The sequence below is a fragment of the Filicampus tigris genome, chromosome 6, assembly GCF_054856515.1.
Source record: "Filicampus tigris isolate MCC_2025a chromosome 6, RoL_Ftig_1.0, whole genome shotgun sequence".
Classification (NCBI taxonomy): domain Eukaryota; kingdom Metazoa; phylum Chordata; class Actinopteri; order Syngnathiformes; family Syngnathidae; genus Filicampus; species Filicampus tigris.
The window spans coordinates 12,463,445-12,479,525 of NC_141222.1; the positions used below are offsets into that span (position 1 = coordinate 12,463,445).

The window sequence follows — 16,081 nt, forward strand, 5'->3', positions numbered from 1 at the left end:
TGCTCAACCACTGTGAAATGAAAGTTGAATTGTTCACATCAATGCACATGCATTGTGCCAAAATAAGACAACACATGTGCAGCACGTGTATTAAGCCATGTCAAAGTGAGAAGATGCATGTGCCAAAGTAGGAGTTTCTCGTGCCACAATTAAATACTGAGCCAGTTAAATACATTTGAAATAAATAATGTTTCAGACTGTGCATTAATTATTGATTGCCATGTTGAATTATTGAATGAGTTTGTTGTCAGTTTAAATGAGTAACTTATCTTATGAAGCTAAAGCAAATTGAAAAGAGAATCTGTTTGTCACCAATCAAAGTGGCGGTGTAATCCGATTAAGTTGCAATGTAAGCCACACTCAACAAAAGAGTCCACGTTTCTCATGATTTGTTACTTCTCACAGACAAAAGTGACATGCTGCTGGATGTATTTTAATTCTTGTTCATTAGGAAGACTAAATAGGTCACACACGTTTGTTAACTATATTAGACTATTGAACGTCAGCATGTGCAGTACATGTGAGGTAAAACACATTTTTTGGGGAATACGTATATAGACCAACAGGAATGTCCCTTGTGTGAGGGCTCCCGCCTAGCGCCTGCGTCTGCAATGAATGTGTGCGTAGTCGCTGTGGAGCCATTGAAAGTGCAATACCTCTGTTCCCCTCTCACCCATGTATTTGAACAAGAAATAAATCGATTCATTTTAATGATGAAGTCATTGACATTATTGGATCGAAAAAGAAAATCAAATTGTCCAGAACAGTACAAAATTATTGCAAATAAAAAACACTTTTTTATTCCTGTTTGAAAAGTTTTATCTTATCCAAACTTACATTGATAGTGCTTGGGAGGAGCATAATAGCGAACATCTGGTTGCGTTCATGAGTCACGATGTCAGTGCTTCCCTTTTTCACCTTTTTTATTATTAGACACCCTATATAAGGGCTTTACAAAAAACAACTGCACTGTACCAAAATAGCATGTTTGAGAAACATGTACGCAACTAGCGCCTGAGTAAAAACAGCCATAGAGATAGAGATAGCTTTCGATTACCTTTGATGGGACAGTCTCCACTGCCATCATGGCTGCCACATTAGCCTGCTCAAGTCTACTGTAATTTTGTTTATCAATGATATGAGCACGTGACCAGTCTCTGTCTTTTGATAGCACCGCCAATTGCGGCCAATTAACAGACTTAATTAAGTACTTTAGAAGGGGCATTTAAAGTGAATTGGACACTATTGTCTGTGGCTCGTATGTTCTGGGTTCACTAAATCGAGGTTCCTATGCATTGGAAACAGCTGTGGGTGTGAACAGACACACACGCGCACACGCGCACACAGCATGATGATCGGTGAAATAAAAACAATATAGGACACATATCATTTCGTCAGTGGGACCAAAAGGTGTACAACACTGTTTTCTTTTTTCATTTTTTCTTTAGTTGGCTGCGTCAGGTGTGCGGCACCTGCGTGTGACGTGGTATAGGTTAAGTCTGTTCTCGAGTGGGGCGGCACGGTAGTCGACTGGTTAGCACGTCCGCCTCACAGTTCAGAGGTCATGGGTTCGATCCCGGCCCCGGCCTCCCTGTGTGGAGTTTGCATGTTCTCCCCGTGCCTGCGTGGGTTTTCTCCGGGTACTCCGGTTTCCTCCCACGTTCCAAAAACATGCATGGTAGGTTGATTGGACTCTCTAAATTGCCCCTAGGTCTGATTGTGAGTGCGGATGTTTGTCTCTGTGTGCCCTGCGATTGGCTGGCAACCAATTCAGGGTGTCCCCCGCCTACTGCCCAAAGACAGCTGGGATAGGCTCCAGCACGCCCCGCGACCCTTGTGAGGATAAGCGGTATCGATAATGGATGGATGGATGTTCTCGAGTGGGGCGGCTAAATATGCAGACGGGAACCAACTCTGCGGTACAGTTCCACACTACAGCAAAATACAAGCAAATAATTAACACGTTGTTAAACCTTCATTTAACAGTTTCATAAAGCCTTATTTTTTGCATGTCATCAGGTCCTTTTGTCGACTTATAAAGCCTATCAGAGTAGCATCACCTGACAGAGCTGTATGAATCATAGAGTAGTTTGAAAATGCATCAAAATAAAGGAGAGGTCGGCGTAAAGTTGAACTTAAATTTTGTGTAAAAAATTAGGTATGCACAATTAGTTGCTTTTTGGGGGGTAAAAACCGAAATTGCAAACAGCTGCTGTGTGGCAGACCTGGAATGTGACAGAGCATCATTGCATTACAATGCTTCTCTTTCAAAATTAAAAGCATACTTGTTACATGTCGCCGCTCGGCCATATGAGTCTCATGTACTATATGTGTCTTTTGTAAAGAACCAACTTTATAAATCAGTCATCTGCAGCAGGTTGCGTTGTCTGCGGCCAGACAGCGTCATAATCCACGACCTCTAAGTATAGTTGACCGGGGACGGTTGTGGGCTATGTGAGGTTGTGTTCACGAGAGATGTAAAGAGAGCGAGGATTGTGGAATGTGGAAGAGTGTCTAGGTTTTGAATTGATCAAAGAAAATGAGCAAAGGGGGAAAAAAGAACAGAGAGGGAGAGAGCGAACGAGAGAGGAGGAGGAGGCAAGGGTGGAGAAGGAAGGGTGATTATTGTGTCAGCCTGCTTCTGATTGGTCGACGTGTTTGTGTGTGGAGGCGTGCGCATGTGCGTGTGTGAGAGCCACTGGGCGGGGGGATTAAGCCTGCATCACGTGGTTCCTTTAGCTTCTTTTACACACATACCCTCATTTGCAAGAGTGCACACACATAAACTGATCCTCTCACATATAGCGTCACAGCTGTTGCTGCTTCTCTCTGCTGAACGGCGAGGAGCAAAGAAGCCCAGCAGGAATCTGAAGGGAGAAAGCAGCGTTCTGCTCGATCGCAACTCCACCAGAGAGCAGCTAAATGGAGGATCTATTCTAGATTGACAAGTGCACTGATTTGTTTTTACGATCGCTTCCTGGTGTTCCTTTAGTGCATATCCTGCTCGCTCTCTGACACACACGCGCGCTTTCTCATGCTCTTCTTACGCTCTGAATCTGTGGGAGTTCATGCCAGATTTGAGACAGCAAGTTAGAGAGGACAAACAGAGACATGCGCTTTTCTTTTGGTTTTGCCACCTACCACCACTGCCGCTTCTCTCCCATTCACTGACCAAGGAGGAAGTAAAAGGTTGGTTGGGCTTGTATATTTACACCTGCTTTGGCTTTCCCACTTCGCTGTCCTCAAACTGTCTCCTAGAGTTTTTCTTAGCCAGCCACGTTGTAGTTCAGTGAAGCTTAAATATGTCTTGTGTCGTTTTTCACCACAGCTGCGACTCCCAGTCATTCCATCCCTGTGACTGATTTTTACTTTAAGGGGAATACCGCGCGAGTACGGTTGCTTGGGCCCTCAGTGCTGCACTATAAACACACATGGTGCTAACTGTGCAGTGAGTGTGAGCGCCAGAGGAGATTAGCGCTACTTATTATCTCATGTGTGGAGTCTTTATGTGAAAGACGAGGCAGTTTGGGCTCACTGGGGCAAGAGAGCATTATTTTCTGAAATACAAATAAATGGACGTAAACTCGTTATCCTAGTTGAAGAACATACAGACCTGCATGCTGTGTGTGCCTTTTAGCTGCTCAGATTTTGCCTCGCACGCTGTCCTCCGGTTTCACTGCTAGCTCTGTCATACTGGCGTGCTTAATCGTGGAAACACGCCCCCTCCTGTGTCTTTGCGTGTGTTTGTGTTTGTCTATGTGCATGCACTGGACTGCAAGTGAGGATTTTGCATGTGTGGATATAATTAGCTGCCATAGAGATTCTTTCCTGGTATTGTTGCTGTTGGGGTTGTAACGTAACCCACAAGGTTGTCTATATTTAGAGGTGGCAGCCAGTAGGTACTCAAGCAGTCCCGCTTTAGTATGTCCCCCACGCATGAAAAAGGTATGAGATGGGTGTTTGTCGCTGCTACCGCCCAGTGGGCCTAGTGACGACTAGAACGGCGCTCTGAAGAGCAATGGCCTCCACCAGGCAGTGACAGTCCTAATTTAGGTCAGCATTCATTTTAAACCTGAAGATGTAACTACCTCCTGCTGTTTTATTTTTATTCTTTTATATTAAAGGAAAAAATCCAAACATATTTTTTTCAAGAATATGTTCCCAACAGGAACCACTAGTTGAAACATGACATTCTGGTCAATATTGCGTTTGTGGAATATGACTTAAGCTGCGAAATTCACCCCTTTTTAGCCATCTCAGGGGGCAGCCATTTTGTCACTTCTGTCGACTGAAAATGACATCATAACTGCTCCATACCTGGAGGTGTGTGAATCAGGTCATGTGCATGTGATTCCTGTTTTTCCATTGGTGCCTTGCAATTGGTTGCTGACCAGTCCAAGGTGTATCCTGCCTTTCTCAAAATCAGCTGGGGATGGGCTCCAGCTGACCTATGACCCAAATGTGGACAAGCTATAGAAAGGAGGGGTGGAGGAAATTAAATGAGAAAATAAGAATTATTCGCTAACCAACAGTGTAAAAAAATGAACTAAAATCTTGAAATTGCACCTTCCAGATCTGCTCTAAAATGGAATGGTGTCCTCTGTGGCCAATGTCTCGCTCCTCCACACATTAATGTGCAAGTCAGTTGTTGTGTTTTGAAGTGGTTATTTAGTGGACATAATCATCCTAAATAACAACTAACCAATACTTTCCAGTTCATCTACAGAATGTGATGGATTGTTCCATGAGGGAGGTTTCCAAATTGTACGCTCCTTTTCCATGCTACCTAATCACTATTGACGGTTGGCAAATGCAGGTACTAGTATGTTCTGTTTCCAGCTAGTGTTCCAATTGTGCCGACCTGATAACCATATAAAAAACACTGCCTCTCTCTCATTTTCCAAGCACATCCACCATTGCTGTGTCACTGTGACTTAGATAGATGATAGATAGACAAAAAAAACACACACACATGGACATGATTACTGTAGCTGTGCTATAGCTCTGGACAGCGGAGTATTTCAGCCGGGTCCAATATTGGGACATCGGGACAATGTTCATCTTTTTGGCTGAAATGAAACCAATGAGATATGCTTTAACTGCAGAATTTCAGATTTAAATTTTTTTATTTATTTACTTATCAATGTATTTATTTATTCCTTCACATTCAAATCGGGTGAACAGCGCACTGTAACCATTTGTATATTTGGCTCCCACTTTTTAAAGGACCGAAAATAATGGGACAAATGAACAATCAAAAATCACACTTTCCCTTTTTTACACTTGATGGCCACTACTTTGCAGTCATTTACAGCCTGAAGTCTAGAATCCATTGACATCACCAAGTGCTGGATTTCATCCCTGGTGATGCTCTGCCAGGCCTCGGATTCAGGTCAGGTGATTGGCTTGGCTATTGCATAACATTCCACTCCTTTGCCTTGAAAAAAAAAAAAAGTACCAACATTTAACTAATTAACTGCTAGGCATTCTAAGACCCTCTTTTACCCTAATGTTTGATTAAAATAGAAAAAATATATATAAATGAGTTCCTGGGATTGAATGGCTGGACTGTGAAAAGACATATAAAAACGTTTTTGGCAGTGATTAAGCACCTGAAATTATACTCCTCAGTCTTTACTTTGCTGCAGCGGCCGGGTGACTTTCATGACTGAAACTGCAATTTTCTTTATTAACTCATTCACTTCCAGACATTTTCAGACCCTCTTTTACCCTAAAGTTTGAAAAAATTTGAAAAAAATATACTGTAAATAAATTCATGGGATTGAATGGCTGGATTGTGAAAAGACAAGTAAATTCATCAATGGCAGTGAATGAGTTAAGCACCCAAAACAGAGTTGACTGTGTAGTGAAAAAATGACACTAGTCACATTTACTTTCTGTAGTTTTATGTACTATACTGCAAAAGAATAAAAGTATATGGATACGCGAGTACATGGTTGCTTGCTGTATGTAGACGATGGAGTGTTGTGTGTTGTCTGAGCTGCTGGCTCCAGACCAGCCCCAAATGTCATTGGAGCACTGGTGCATGATGGGTGAACATTCCTGCTAATAAACAGTAAGCTGCTATAATTGAGATCGAAGAGGGAGCTTATTCTGTAAACTAAAAGAAATTAAAGGCGGAATGCAGTCAAGCATCACGGAGGTCACGGAGGTCTCAGGTTACAGTCAACAAGTGTAACACAGTATATTACAGCAAGTCCCACATAAGGATCTTTATGAGAAGCCTTGTTTCAGTGAAATTGTTATTTTGGAGGCAGCAATTAGTGCCGCTGCTCCTGCTGAGCTGCTCTTCTGTTGTCAACCCCAATTCATTAAAGTGGACCAAAGACTGATTCAATCACCAGCGTTCTGATAATCGGACAAATTTAAACTCATACATGCAGAAAAAATGATCTCACTGTAGCGGCCAATTGCGGCAAAGGGCAGCAACGCTAACAGGAAAAATACAAGAGATTCCCCAAGATCAACTGAAACTGTGACTTTACCACTTGTGCATTGACACTGGTCGTTGTTGCGTGGAGTCCCACACTTGATTGGTTGACTAGATGACAACGTTTTCGTGGATGGCTTCCCCTCAGATGAAGATGGCGTGCGTCAGGCCGAGCTGCTGAAATGAGTGAGCGGGGTTAGAGGTCGTGGTCACCTTGTCTCGGGTGGTAGATTGCGGTCTAACTCCTCTTGAATAAACACAGTCTGAGTCATCTATCGACCATAGATTTAACGACGCCTCAGCCAATCACAATGCACCACCACGTTCCATTTTGCATTTGCACACGTGCGTTTCACTTCGACTCAACTTGTTGCTTAGCATTGCTTACGGCACCTGATTTACTACACGTGTGACCTGTGTAAATATGATTCTCTTACATGCATACTTTATATTCCCCGACCTGACACCCCCCAACCCCCAATAAGGCTAACCACCCCCAACATCCCCAAACAGTCGCGCTCTATCTGGGTGTGAGCAGAGATTGGGTTCAGGACGGGGACAACACTCTATTGACACACACCGAAAAGAGAATGTAAAAGCAAGGGCGGGGGCAACTCCTGCTGCCCGATTTGTTACACAAATCTGTGTGTATGTGTGTGCTGTTTTTGTTCTGACTAGTAAGAGTTTTGGGGCCTTGATATATTTTGTTGAGGCTACAGCTGTTGTGTTTTTAACACATAATTCCAGGTATTTAGCTAATTCCATTCGGACAAATAACTCCTTGCCAGATATAATTTTTATGCATCTCCATCGCTTTATTGTTAGTGTTAGTGTATTCATCCTTTACTGTCCAGATCCGATCAGGCTGACCTCGAATGTAAAATGTGTATACAAATGAAAACAATTACTCCATAGTAGATGAATTACAGTCAATCTGTGATGATAAATGCTGGATGAATAAAGGTAGCAACTGTACAAAACCAATGCTGTACCACAACATTTCTTTCAAATATGATTTTTTTTTGTAAATCACACTTTGTTCATTACAAGACCAATTTCTCCAGATGGGGTCTACAAAACGCTGATGTGTCACTGTAAACAGATTCATAACATGTTTTAGAATTTTCTGTTGATGATGAAACTTGGATCAGGATTTATATGGTTGTCCCAAAAGTCTCCCCTACAGGCAAGAGGGGGGGGGGGGGGGTGGAATTTAATATAAGGTTACATAACCATGTTATCCACCCGCCTTCCGTTTAGGAGGGAAAGCGTTCAACTTGTATTCATTTTGGTAAATTCCCATCCGCTGGATTTCTTTCCTAAATGTCTTCCTCTCTTTCCTTCGCCCTTTGAACCAAGACACCATCTGGTGGAGCTCATATAGGCCCCACCCCTCCCTAATACAGCAGCGGCTTATCCTCAGCTACAGCAGCCACTGATGCAATTTTGTATTTTCTGTCTGGTCCTCTCTCCATCAATGAGTGTTCATCTCGTTATGCTTGTTAAGGAAGTAACTAGCCGCTACATCCCTTTGCCTGTTGTTTTCCACATATCAAAGAAAAAATTCTTCCATCAGAATACTTTGACCTGGCAAGCGCCACTATTTCCCGGAATTTAATTGAAATAATTAATATTGTTTTTTGGCTTTTCTGTAACATTGTATCTTTCAAAGTGTCAGCTGACCTGGGAATAAATAATAAAGATAAAGAGCATGCTCCAAGTGAGTGTGACGCAATTTGTAAGGTTTATGTTCATACGTACAAACTAATTAAATTGGAGTGTCGATAATGATTCAGCAGAATCATGTGTCACTTTTTCAGGTTGTTAAATGAATGAAAAACGACATTTTTCTTCTCATTCCAATCTCACAATTTTTGCTTGCTTTCTGATTGAAACAGTTATGTGCAAAAACAGTTTTTTTTTTTTGCTTTGGAATGCAGTGTGCCATACTCTATGACAGAGTAGCATTTTGATGGTTGGAAATTTTATAGATTGGATTTTCAGTCCGACCTCTCCGTTTTTGTTGATTTCCTCAGGTGTGATTCCGAGCGGCAGTCATTCAGCGAAGAAGTGAAACAGGGATGAGTGTGGACAGCCACCAGGGGGTTGTGACCACCCCTCCCGCACCCAGCGGCGGGACCAGAGAGCGCTACTTTGATCGAGTCGATGTCAACGATCCCGAGTACCTCAGAGCCAGGAACATGTCGCCCGATCTTCGGCAAGACTTCAACGTTCTGGAACAGAAGAAACGGGTTACGCAGATATTACAAAGCCCTGTAAGTTCAAATAACCTTACCCTGCTTCAGAACACTTGACACCTAAAGTCCGGTATGCTTCACTAGTGTGAGTGCACTGATGCGTTTCCAACTACGGTACACTGCCACTTCCCCTCCTCTGGCACGCTTGTAAGTGGTCGGCTAGGGTCTGGCACGATTGGCCTTGCACAGGCGCATGAAAGTGTGCAGTTTGATGTGTCATATAATTATGGATAAATACTGCTATAGAAATACACACTGGCATATTTGAGGCAGGATGGAGGCAGGAGAGAAAGGGGAATTCTCAGCTCAGGTCTGGTACTGTTTAAATGGCTCGTGGGAGTACACTCAAAGCAAATTGAATCAAATTCTTACGTTCGTATTGGTGACTCAGGCTCACAGTCTTAGGAATTTTAACAAAATGGACTGGTCACCAAGTTAGTTGCTTTGGCGCATTTCTCAGATCAGAATTGAATTTCTCAAAAGTACTTGTTCAATTTCCACATCATGGTGTCACTTGTGGACTTTTAAAAAGCAGTTTCTCATTTCTTTGAACAAGTTGCAAAAGCTTTGGCACATCCATGCACATGATTATGTACAATTATCTGCTGTTTCCGACATTATTGATTGCTAATGTCAAGTTGATCAAAATACATGTTTTAAACGTTTCCCTCCAACGCACCTGATTCAAATGATCAGCTCATCAGAAAGCTCTGCAGGGGCCTGATATCAAATCAAATCAAATCAAATTTATTTATATAGCACTTTTCATACAAAAAGATTGCAACTCAAAGTGCTGTCCAGTAAAAATGTCCAAAACACAACATCCCTCCCAACAAACCCAAAGATATATATCCGCCAGTACATCAGCACTCGCACCTACACACACACACACACACCACATATACACACAAAGCACACAACCGTATAAACTTTGTTAAAAAAGACATGACAAGGCACAGAGGAACCATATGAGAAAGGGTACCCAAGGGGGCCTCGTTCACGCATATGATCCTGACATTTAAATCAGGTGTGCTGGAGGAGGGAAACATCTCAAACATGCAGGATAGTGGCCCTCGGCGCCCAGTTTTGACACATTATATCAACCGCTGCTCAACCAGTTTTCTGAAATAGCTCCTAGCAAGTGAAGATAATTGTTGTTCGAATTTGGCTTAATGTAAGTATTGTTTCTCAGTTGGATGCATTAGCAGTGTGATAAATGCAGTGTTATGTTCTCCCATTGCTCCTTTGGCTGTGACCCACTCATAATGTGTCACCCAAGGCCAGACATATGTTCTCCATTTCCACAGTCGACTGCTTTGATTGTTTTCAAGGAAATGGTGACAGTGTTGTTTTCCGAGATGTGCACCGCTCTCAAATATTTGCTTTTTTGGGCTCCAAAACACCATTATCATGACAGTGTATGGCCTTTTTTTCAAAGTGTTTTAACTGCTTTGTCCCCCTCAGATATATTGAAATGCATTAAAAACTACATGTGACAGATTTAGTGCAAAGACTGAGACCGCAAAATTAGTTGGTGACTGACAGTCTTCAATCCCCAAAACACTGATGTCTTTTCCTTGCACAGTTAAATTGCATAGTTTACCAGCATTTGCCCTCTTCTGCAACCCAAAGATTTAACAGGTTGTAGCATATCCAGCTATATCTTTTTAATAATTGGAAACAGAATGTTAGTGGCAATAGGGCTGTGCAATTAATTGAAGTTCATTACAATTACGATTATTACACTTACAAAATTACAAAATTGGAAAGGAAAGGAAATCATACTTGATTTTATACATTTGCACCTTTTTTATAACTAATTTGATACATTTTGTTTGGTCCAAAAGGAACTTATATTTATTTGTCTTTATGTTTTTCATGTTTGAACATTTTCTTGTTTTGTACCCAAAAAATAAACGATCATTTGAATAATCTTGATTTCAATTATGACCAAGATAATCGAGCAGCCCTAAGTGGCAAGCTAAAATCTGAATAGAAGCACCATGTGCCACACCTTTGCTCAGCTTTACCTCCAGAATTCCTCATGTGCCCTCCAGGCCAGCAGCCCTCATGTTGGGTCAGGTTTTGCTGTAGTCGACAGCTTAGTGAGGGCAGGGCATATTCTTGGCAGCGCTCGTCATGCCGTTGTTTGCTTTTCTATCCCCGGAGGTCCAGATTCTTGAGAATTACATGAGTTCATCCGTATAAACTCAGGATAAGTCTTGGAGGTACAGTTTGTGATTTTGGAGCTCCTTCAGGCATATACATTTGCCACGGTTATGTAAGGACACAGTTCGAGGGTGCTATTTAGGTGAACATATTGCGTTTCATTAACAGCAGACCGTGCTTACGAGGTTTTAGGATTGTTTCGTCTACTTGTCCCCGGGTTTGATTGTATCCCAGGCAGGAGCTCAGTAGCAACACTTGTGAACTGGTTTAAACAATGCTTGGTGTCATGTCTGTGCATTGCGCTTTGTATATTTGCCCTTTGAACACTTGGCATCACTTTTTATCAAGATGGTAGAGCAAACCTGGGGTCATTTTAGCCCCATTAGTGTCTGGAATATGTGTTCTGCGCTGTTGACTCAAGGCAGGTATTCAACTGAAGTGTTCCTGGGTGTTTGTAATAGGACATTGCAAGTCTGTATAAGGCTCATGTTTGTCACTATTTAAATATGCAGACGGGAACTCAGTGACGGTTAGGTGATGCCCAGCTATGAAACCCACCTCCAGATAATGAAAAATTGCCCATCACTCATTAACAACGGGGCGTGTAATTTTTTATTGATTTCACATTTCAAAAAATAAAACTTCAAATCGATAAGATTCAGGGCCTTATCCAGGGTCGTATCCAAAGTTTGGCCTTTACCATGATGAGCATCCAGTCCTATGACTCCAAATGCAAATTGCACAGTGCCAAATGGATTTTTTGCAAATATTGACGAAATCATTAGTTATCTTTGATTATTTTTTATGTGACATGACACATCATTGGTGACCGAATGCTAATGGACTCGGATGTTTTTATAGTCAGCCAATGCAGATGTAACTTGACTTTTCTGGTTACGGGCCCGTGTCCCAAAGTGTTTCTTTCTCCGTTTCATACTCAAAGTCATCTGTAGCAACAATACAAAAACAACATACTGTATGCGTCAGTAGCTCAGCGGCTTCCTTCTCACGACTTGTCTTCCTTTTTCAGTCTCTCCTTCTCTTTCTGTTTGCTTGTATTCCACTCTTCCAAGACTAGCGGACTCGTAGATTACACGCTTCTGATGCTCAGATTGCAGGTTGCGCTTAAAGTCAGACCAATATAGACCAGACTTGGAGCGACTCACTCATATCCATCATGCAACCGTGTTTACGTCTATAACGCTGAATCCTTTCGAGGCCGCACTGTCTTGATTGATGGAAAACCGAGATACACCGCAACTTTTTATGGCCATACAAAATAAATGAACAATAGCAGCAGAAGTGGCTTGAATTATTTTTATTGTGCACAAAAGATGCTCCCACATCACTACGACATTAATTAGCACATTCAGGGTTGCACATCGAGTATGTCGAGGCCTCGCTCACAACACTTGCATGTTTTCAGGTTGAGTAACAGGCAATGAAAGTGCTGATTTGTTTTGTGTCCGTGCTTACGTGTCTTTTGAAAAGACACAAGCATCCAAGTGAGATTTCAAGAGTGCAAATAGCTTATTTAAAGGGGAATGTTCTATGCTGGCCCAATAGTTGAAAAAAGGCATTATGATTAATATGAAATATGAGCTAAGCAGCAAAATCCGCTCGTTTTTAGCCTTCAGCTCAGCTTCAGAAAACAGGTGAGCCGTGATTGGTCGTTACCTGAGCAATGAGCAGTTGTGATGTCATTTTCAGTCGACATAATGACATAATGAGATGGCTAAAACAGGTGGATTTTGCTGCTTAACTCATATTCCACAAACACAATATTAATCACAATGCCGTGTTTCAACTAGTGAGCCTTCTGGGAACATATTCTTGAAAAAAATATGTTTGGCTTGACTTCCGCTTTAAAGACTCTTCTATAGGTTAACGTACAGTCGAATGGATACTATATAAATAGTGTTTTTCACACATTGAAAATATTAAAATGTGAATTAAACCAGTTCAGTTAATTGGAGTTTTGTAATTTATGTATGGAGCAAAAATAACAGGTTGTGTTAGTTTAATATGAACTAGTAAAGATTATATCCTTGGGATTATGCTCAGAGACATGAATCTTGTTACCACTGTAAAACTGAATTGGCCCTAATAAGAAAGACCAATAATAATGTGTCTAACTTCAGTGCGCTCTTTGTTCCAATGTACTTGACTTATTTGCTAAATGGAGCAAGATGATTTTTGTGACATTTCCTGAGGGGGGTTGAGGGGCTGTTTTTGTTTGTTTGTATTTTACATATATGCAAAACAAAAATTGGTTTGAATGCAGAACCTGGCAGCAGATTTGCAAAGCTAAGCACACAGTTTTTGGCTTCTGAGAACTAGTTAGCCGTGACTCAGTCTGTGGTCTAAAAGGTCAAAAGATTAGACCGCCTGAAATTGAATTTCAGTCACAGTTTCTCAAGCTGCTTCTATTTTCTGCATCTTTATGCATTGTCATCTGACCTGCTGAATGGCTCTCCTGCACTTTTTCCAGCATGTGGAAGCTTCTTTTTATTTGCACAGTGGCATTACTCGTCATTTACTGTAGTATTTTTGATAAAAGGAAGTGTGAATTTTGCCCGCTTCCTCTGCCACTTGTCAACAAGCACAAGTGGATAATTGATGTGCTTTGGCAGCTTCTGCCGAGAACGCGCTTGCGTGATGCTTCATATTACGGCTGCTCTCTATTAAGTTTTGTCTTTTTCTCTTTTAAAGTCCCGATGGTCTCTTTGATAGAACATTAGCGGTTGAACTTCCTCCAGAGATTTCTTTTTAAAACCACTCTCATTCCCGCAGAGCCAGCTGTGTTTCACTCAGGCTTTTTTTCAGCATCTACTGGGTAATGAACTTAGTGAAAGTTCTTCAGTCCCCACACAGCATTAGCGAGTAGGACAATTTAGTTGAACTCAGCTCATGTGCAACCGATGAAGCGAAAGCAAAGTCTCAATCAAATTGATTTGGTTGTTTTAATGCATCTAGTACTCACTAGGGATGGACCGATTATCGGCCGGGACGATTATCGGCCGGGACGATTATCGGCCGGGACGATTATTGGCGCCGATATTCTGCGTTTTGACAAATATCGGTATCAGCTTTTTTAAAATATCTGATGGCCGATAATAAATCAATTTAAAACTGTGTTTGAATCAAAACAAAGATATGTGAAAGTTTAATTTTCTGTCATCTTGAAATTTTGGAGAACTTAATTTAATGTCGAAAACTATATGGAGCTATTTTTTTTGTGTGTTTTCATTTCACTTTTTAAGACATGCTGACGACGCTGGGTGCACCCTGAACTTTTTGATAGAATTTGGTAACAAAGATGTATATTGGCAAAAATGTATAGTAATAATAATACCCCCCAAAAATCGACATTATGCAAATCTGAAAAATTGTACACTAAACATATGCTTTTCAACAAAGTTAAGATTTTTTTTTTTTCTTTCTAAGATTTTGATGCCAATATTTTCTTTTTTACGAACAATTAATATCGGCTCCAAATACTTGTTATCGGTCGCCTTGACTACTAATAATCGGTATCGGTATCGGCCATGAAAAAAACATATCGGTCTATCTCTAGTACTCACTTCTTACCTCGACAGCTTCAACAACAAATGCGTGGCCATACATATACAATATACAAGTACAATATTCACTGGTCACCTGCCAGATGTTTACAATACTGTTTGTGTACCATAATGGAAACTCTGATCTGTCAGCGAAAGGACCAAATCAAAGAAAGCAATCCCAACTAAAATTGTAACCTGAGTTCTGTGCAGAAATAATCCATCATCGTTGTTGCAGCAGCTTTCTTTGCCAGCTCCCGTGTGAAGCAATACTTCACTACTAACATGACAGATGACATAGAGCAGGTCCTGTTTCCCAGATGCATTCACAGAGGTTCAATTGGCGTAATCGATAGCGCTGCCCAGCCTGCAGGCAGACTCTCCTGCTCAGTAACACTGTCACGTTGTTGGCTTGCGTGAGCAACATTGTGCTGACACAACAGCAGCAAGTTTTAGGGACAACGGTTTTATTCAATATAATTATTGATGTTTTCTTGAAATGTAAATTATGCTATTCAAGCTGAAGTCATGTTTGTCATAAACTGGATGGCATTGTCTTATTTCTTATAGTGCGTTTGCACAAGTTTGAGCTGAACGTCCAGGTTGTGGTTTGGAAACAGTAAACACAGATGCATGTTATATAGATTCACCCGATGCTTTATTTTATGGTTATTGCAAACCTCAGCAGCATAAACAACATCCTTGATGTTGTTTTTGTTGGTGCGGCGGTCAGGAGGGCGGTCCAAATATGCATGATAGACCCACTTTCAGCCCTGGAATTAATCTGTTTGCATGATGCAGTCAAATCCCTGCTGTCATAATCTTTTGGAGAATTCAGTACTCACACAAACTGTTGAGCAGATGCCTGCTGGTGGATGTGTGCGTGTGTGTGTGTGTGTGTGTGTGTGTGTGTGTGTGTCTTTTGGAAGGCTTAAGCAGTTTTCAGTCTTCAGTGCCAACAAGTGATGATATTCTCTGACCAGTCACAACATTAAATACACCTGCACATGCACCACAATCAGTTCAAGAGCCAGATCTGGCTGGTGCAGTCCTAACCAAGAGTTGTTGCATGAACTGATGAAGCCTGCTCGGATGAGAGGCGAAACGTCTTTTAAGACAACCAGAACAGTCCAGTTGCGATCGATGCAATGCCCTCAGAATACAAGAGCTGTAAATTAGTTTCATTCAAATGTAAATAAAAACACATATTTGTGTATGATGCAGAGCGGTTTAGCATGACTGGTAACATCTATCCACTTTCTATAATATTGTCCTCATTCGGTTTGCGGGTGAGCTGGAGCGTATCTCAGCTGATTTGGGGCAAGAGGCGGGGTACACCAGTATCACACCATTATGTGCATGCTTAATTGCCCTAATCTCATTTGTTTTCCGCTTTAACTAGCAGGAGTCCTCCAAACAGACGCAAAATGTCAGATTCTGAAGCCGAGCCTAGATTCGGTCTTTAGAACACTGACTGACTGTAATGTAAATGCGATGGCAAACGAGTGTCTTCAAAAGAACTGTCCGAAACACAACCCTGAGCCATCACAGTCAGACATCCGCTCCGAGTCGGTCACCAGAGCAACACCGCCACCAGGGACAGAGGAATGTTTGGCCATGATTCAGACCCAGCAGTGCAC

General features: G+C 41.6%; 1 protein-coding gene across 4 annotated transcripts in view; it reads left to right on the forward strand.

The window, feature by feature from the left end:
• Window positions 1-16,081, forward strand: part of add3a (adducin 3 (gamma) a) — a 63,333-nt gene that overhangs the window by 20,972 nt on the left and 26,280 nt on the right. For 3 of the 4 annotated variants that reach the window (XM_086033134.1, XM_086033131.1, XM_086033132.1), the window contains one exon: window positions 8,488-8,727. In XM_086033134.1, coding sequence (XP_085889260.1) covers window positions 8,533-8,727 — 195 coding nt within the window. In that variant the 5' untranslated portion in view covers window positions 8,488-8,532. Of the gene's footprint in view, window positions 1-2,769; window positions 3,190-8,487; window positions 8,728-16,081 lie in introns of those variants that run through there. The other variant, XM_086033133.1, reaches the window with a different exon arrangement.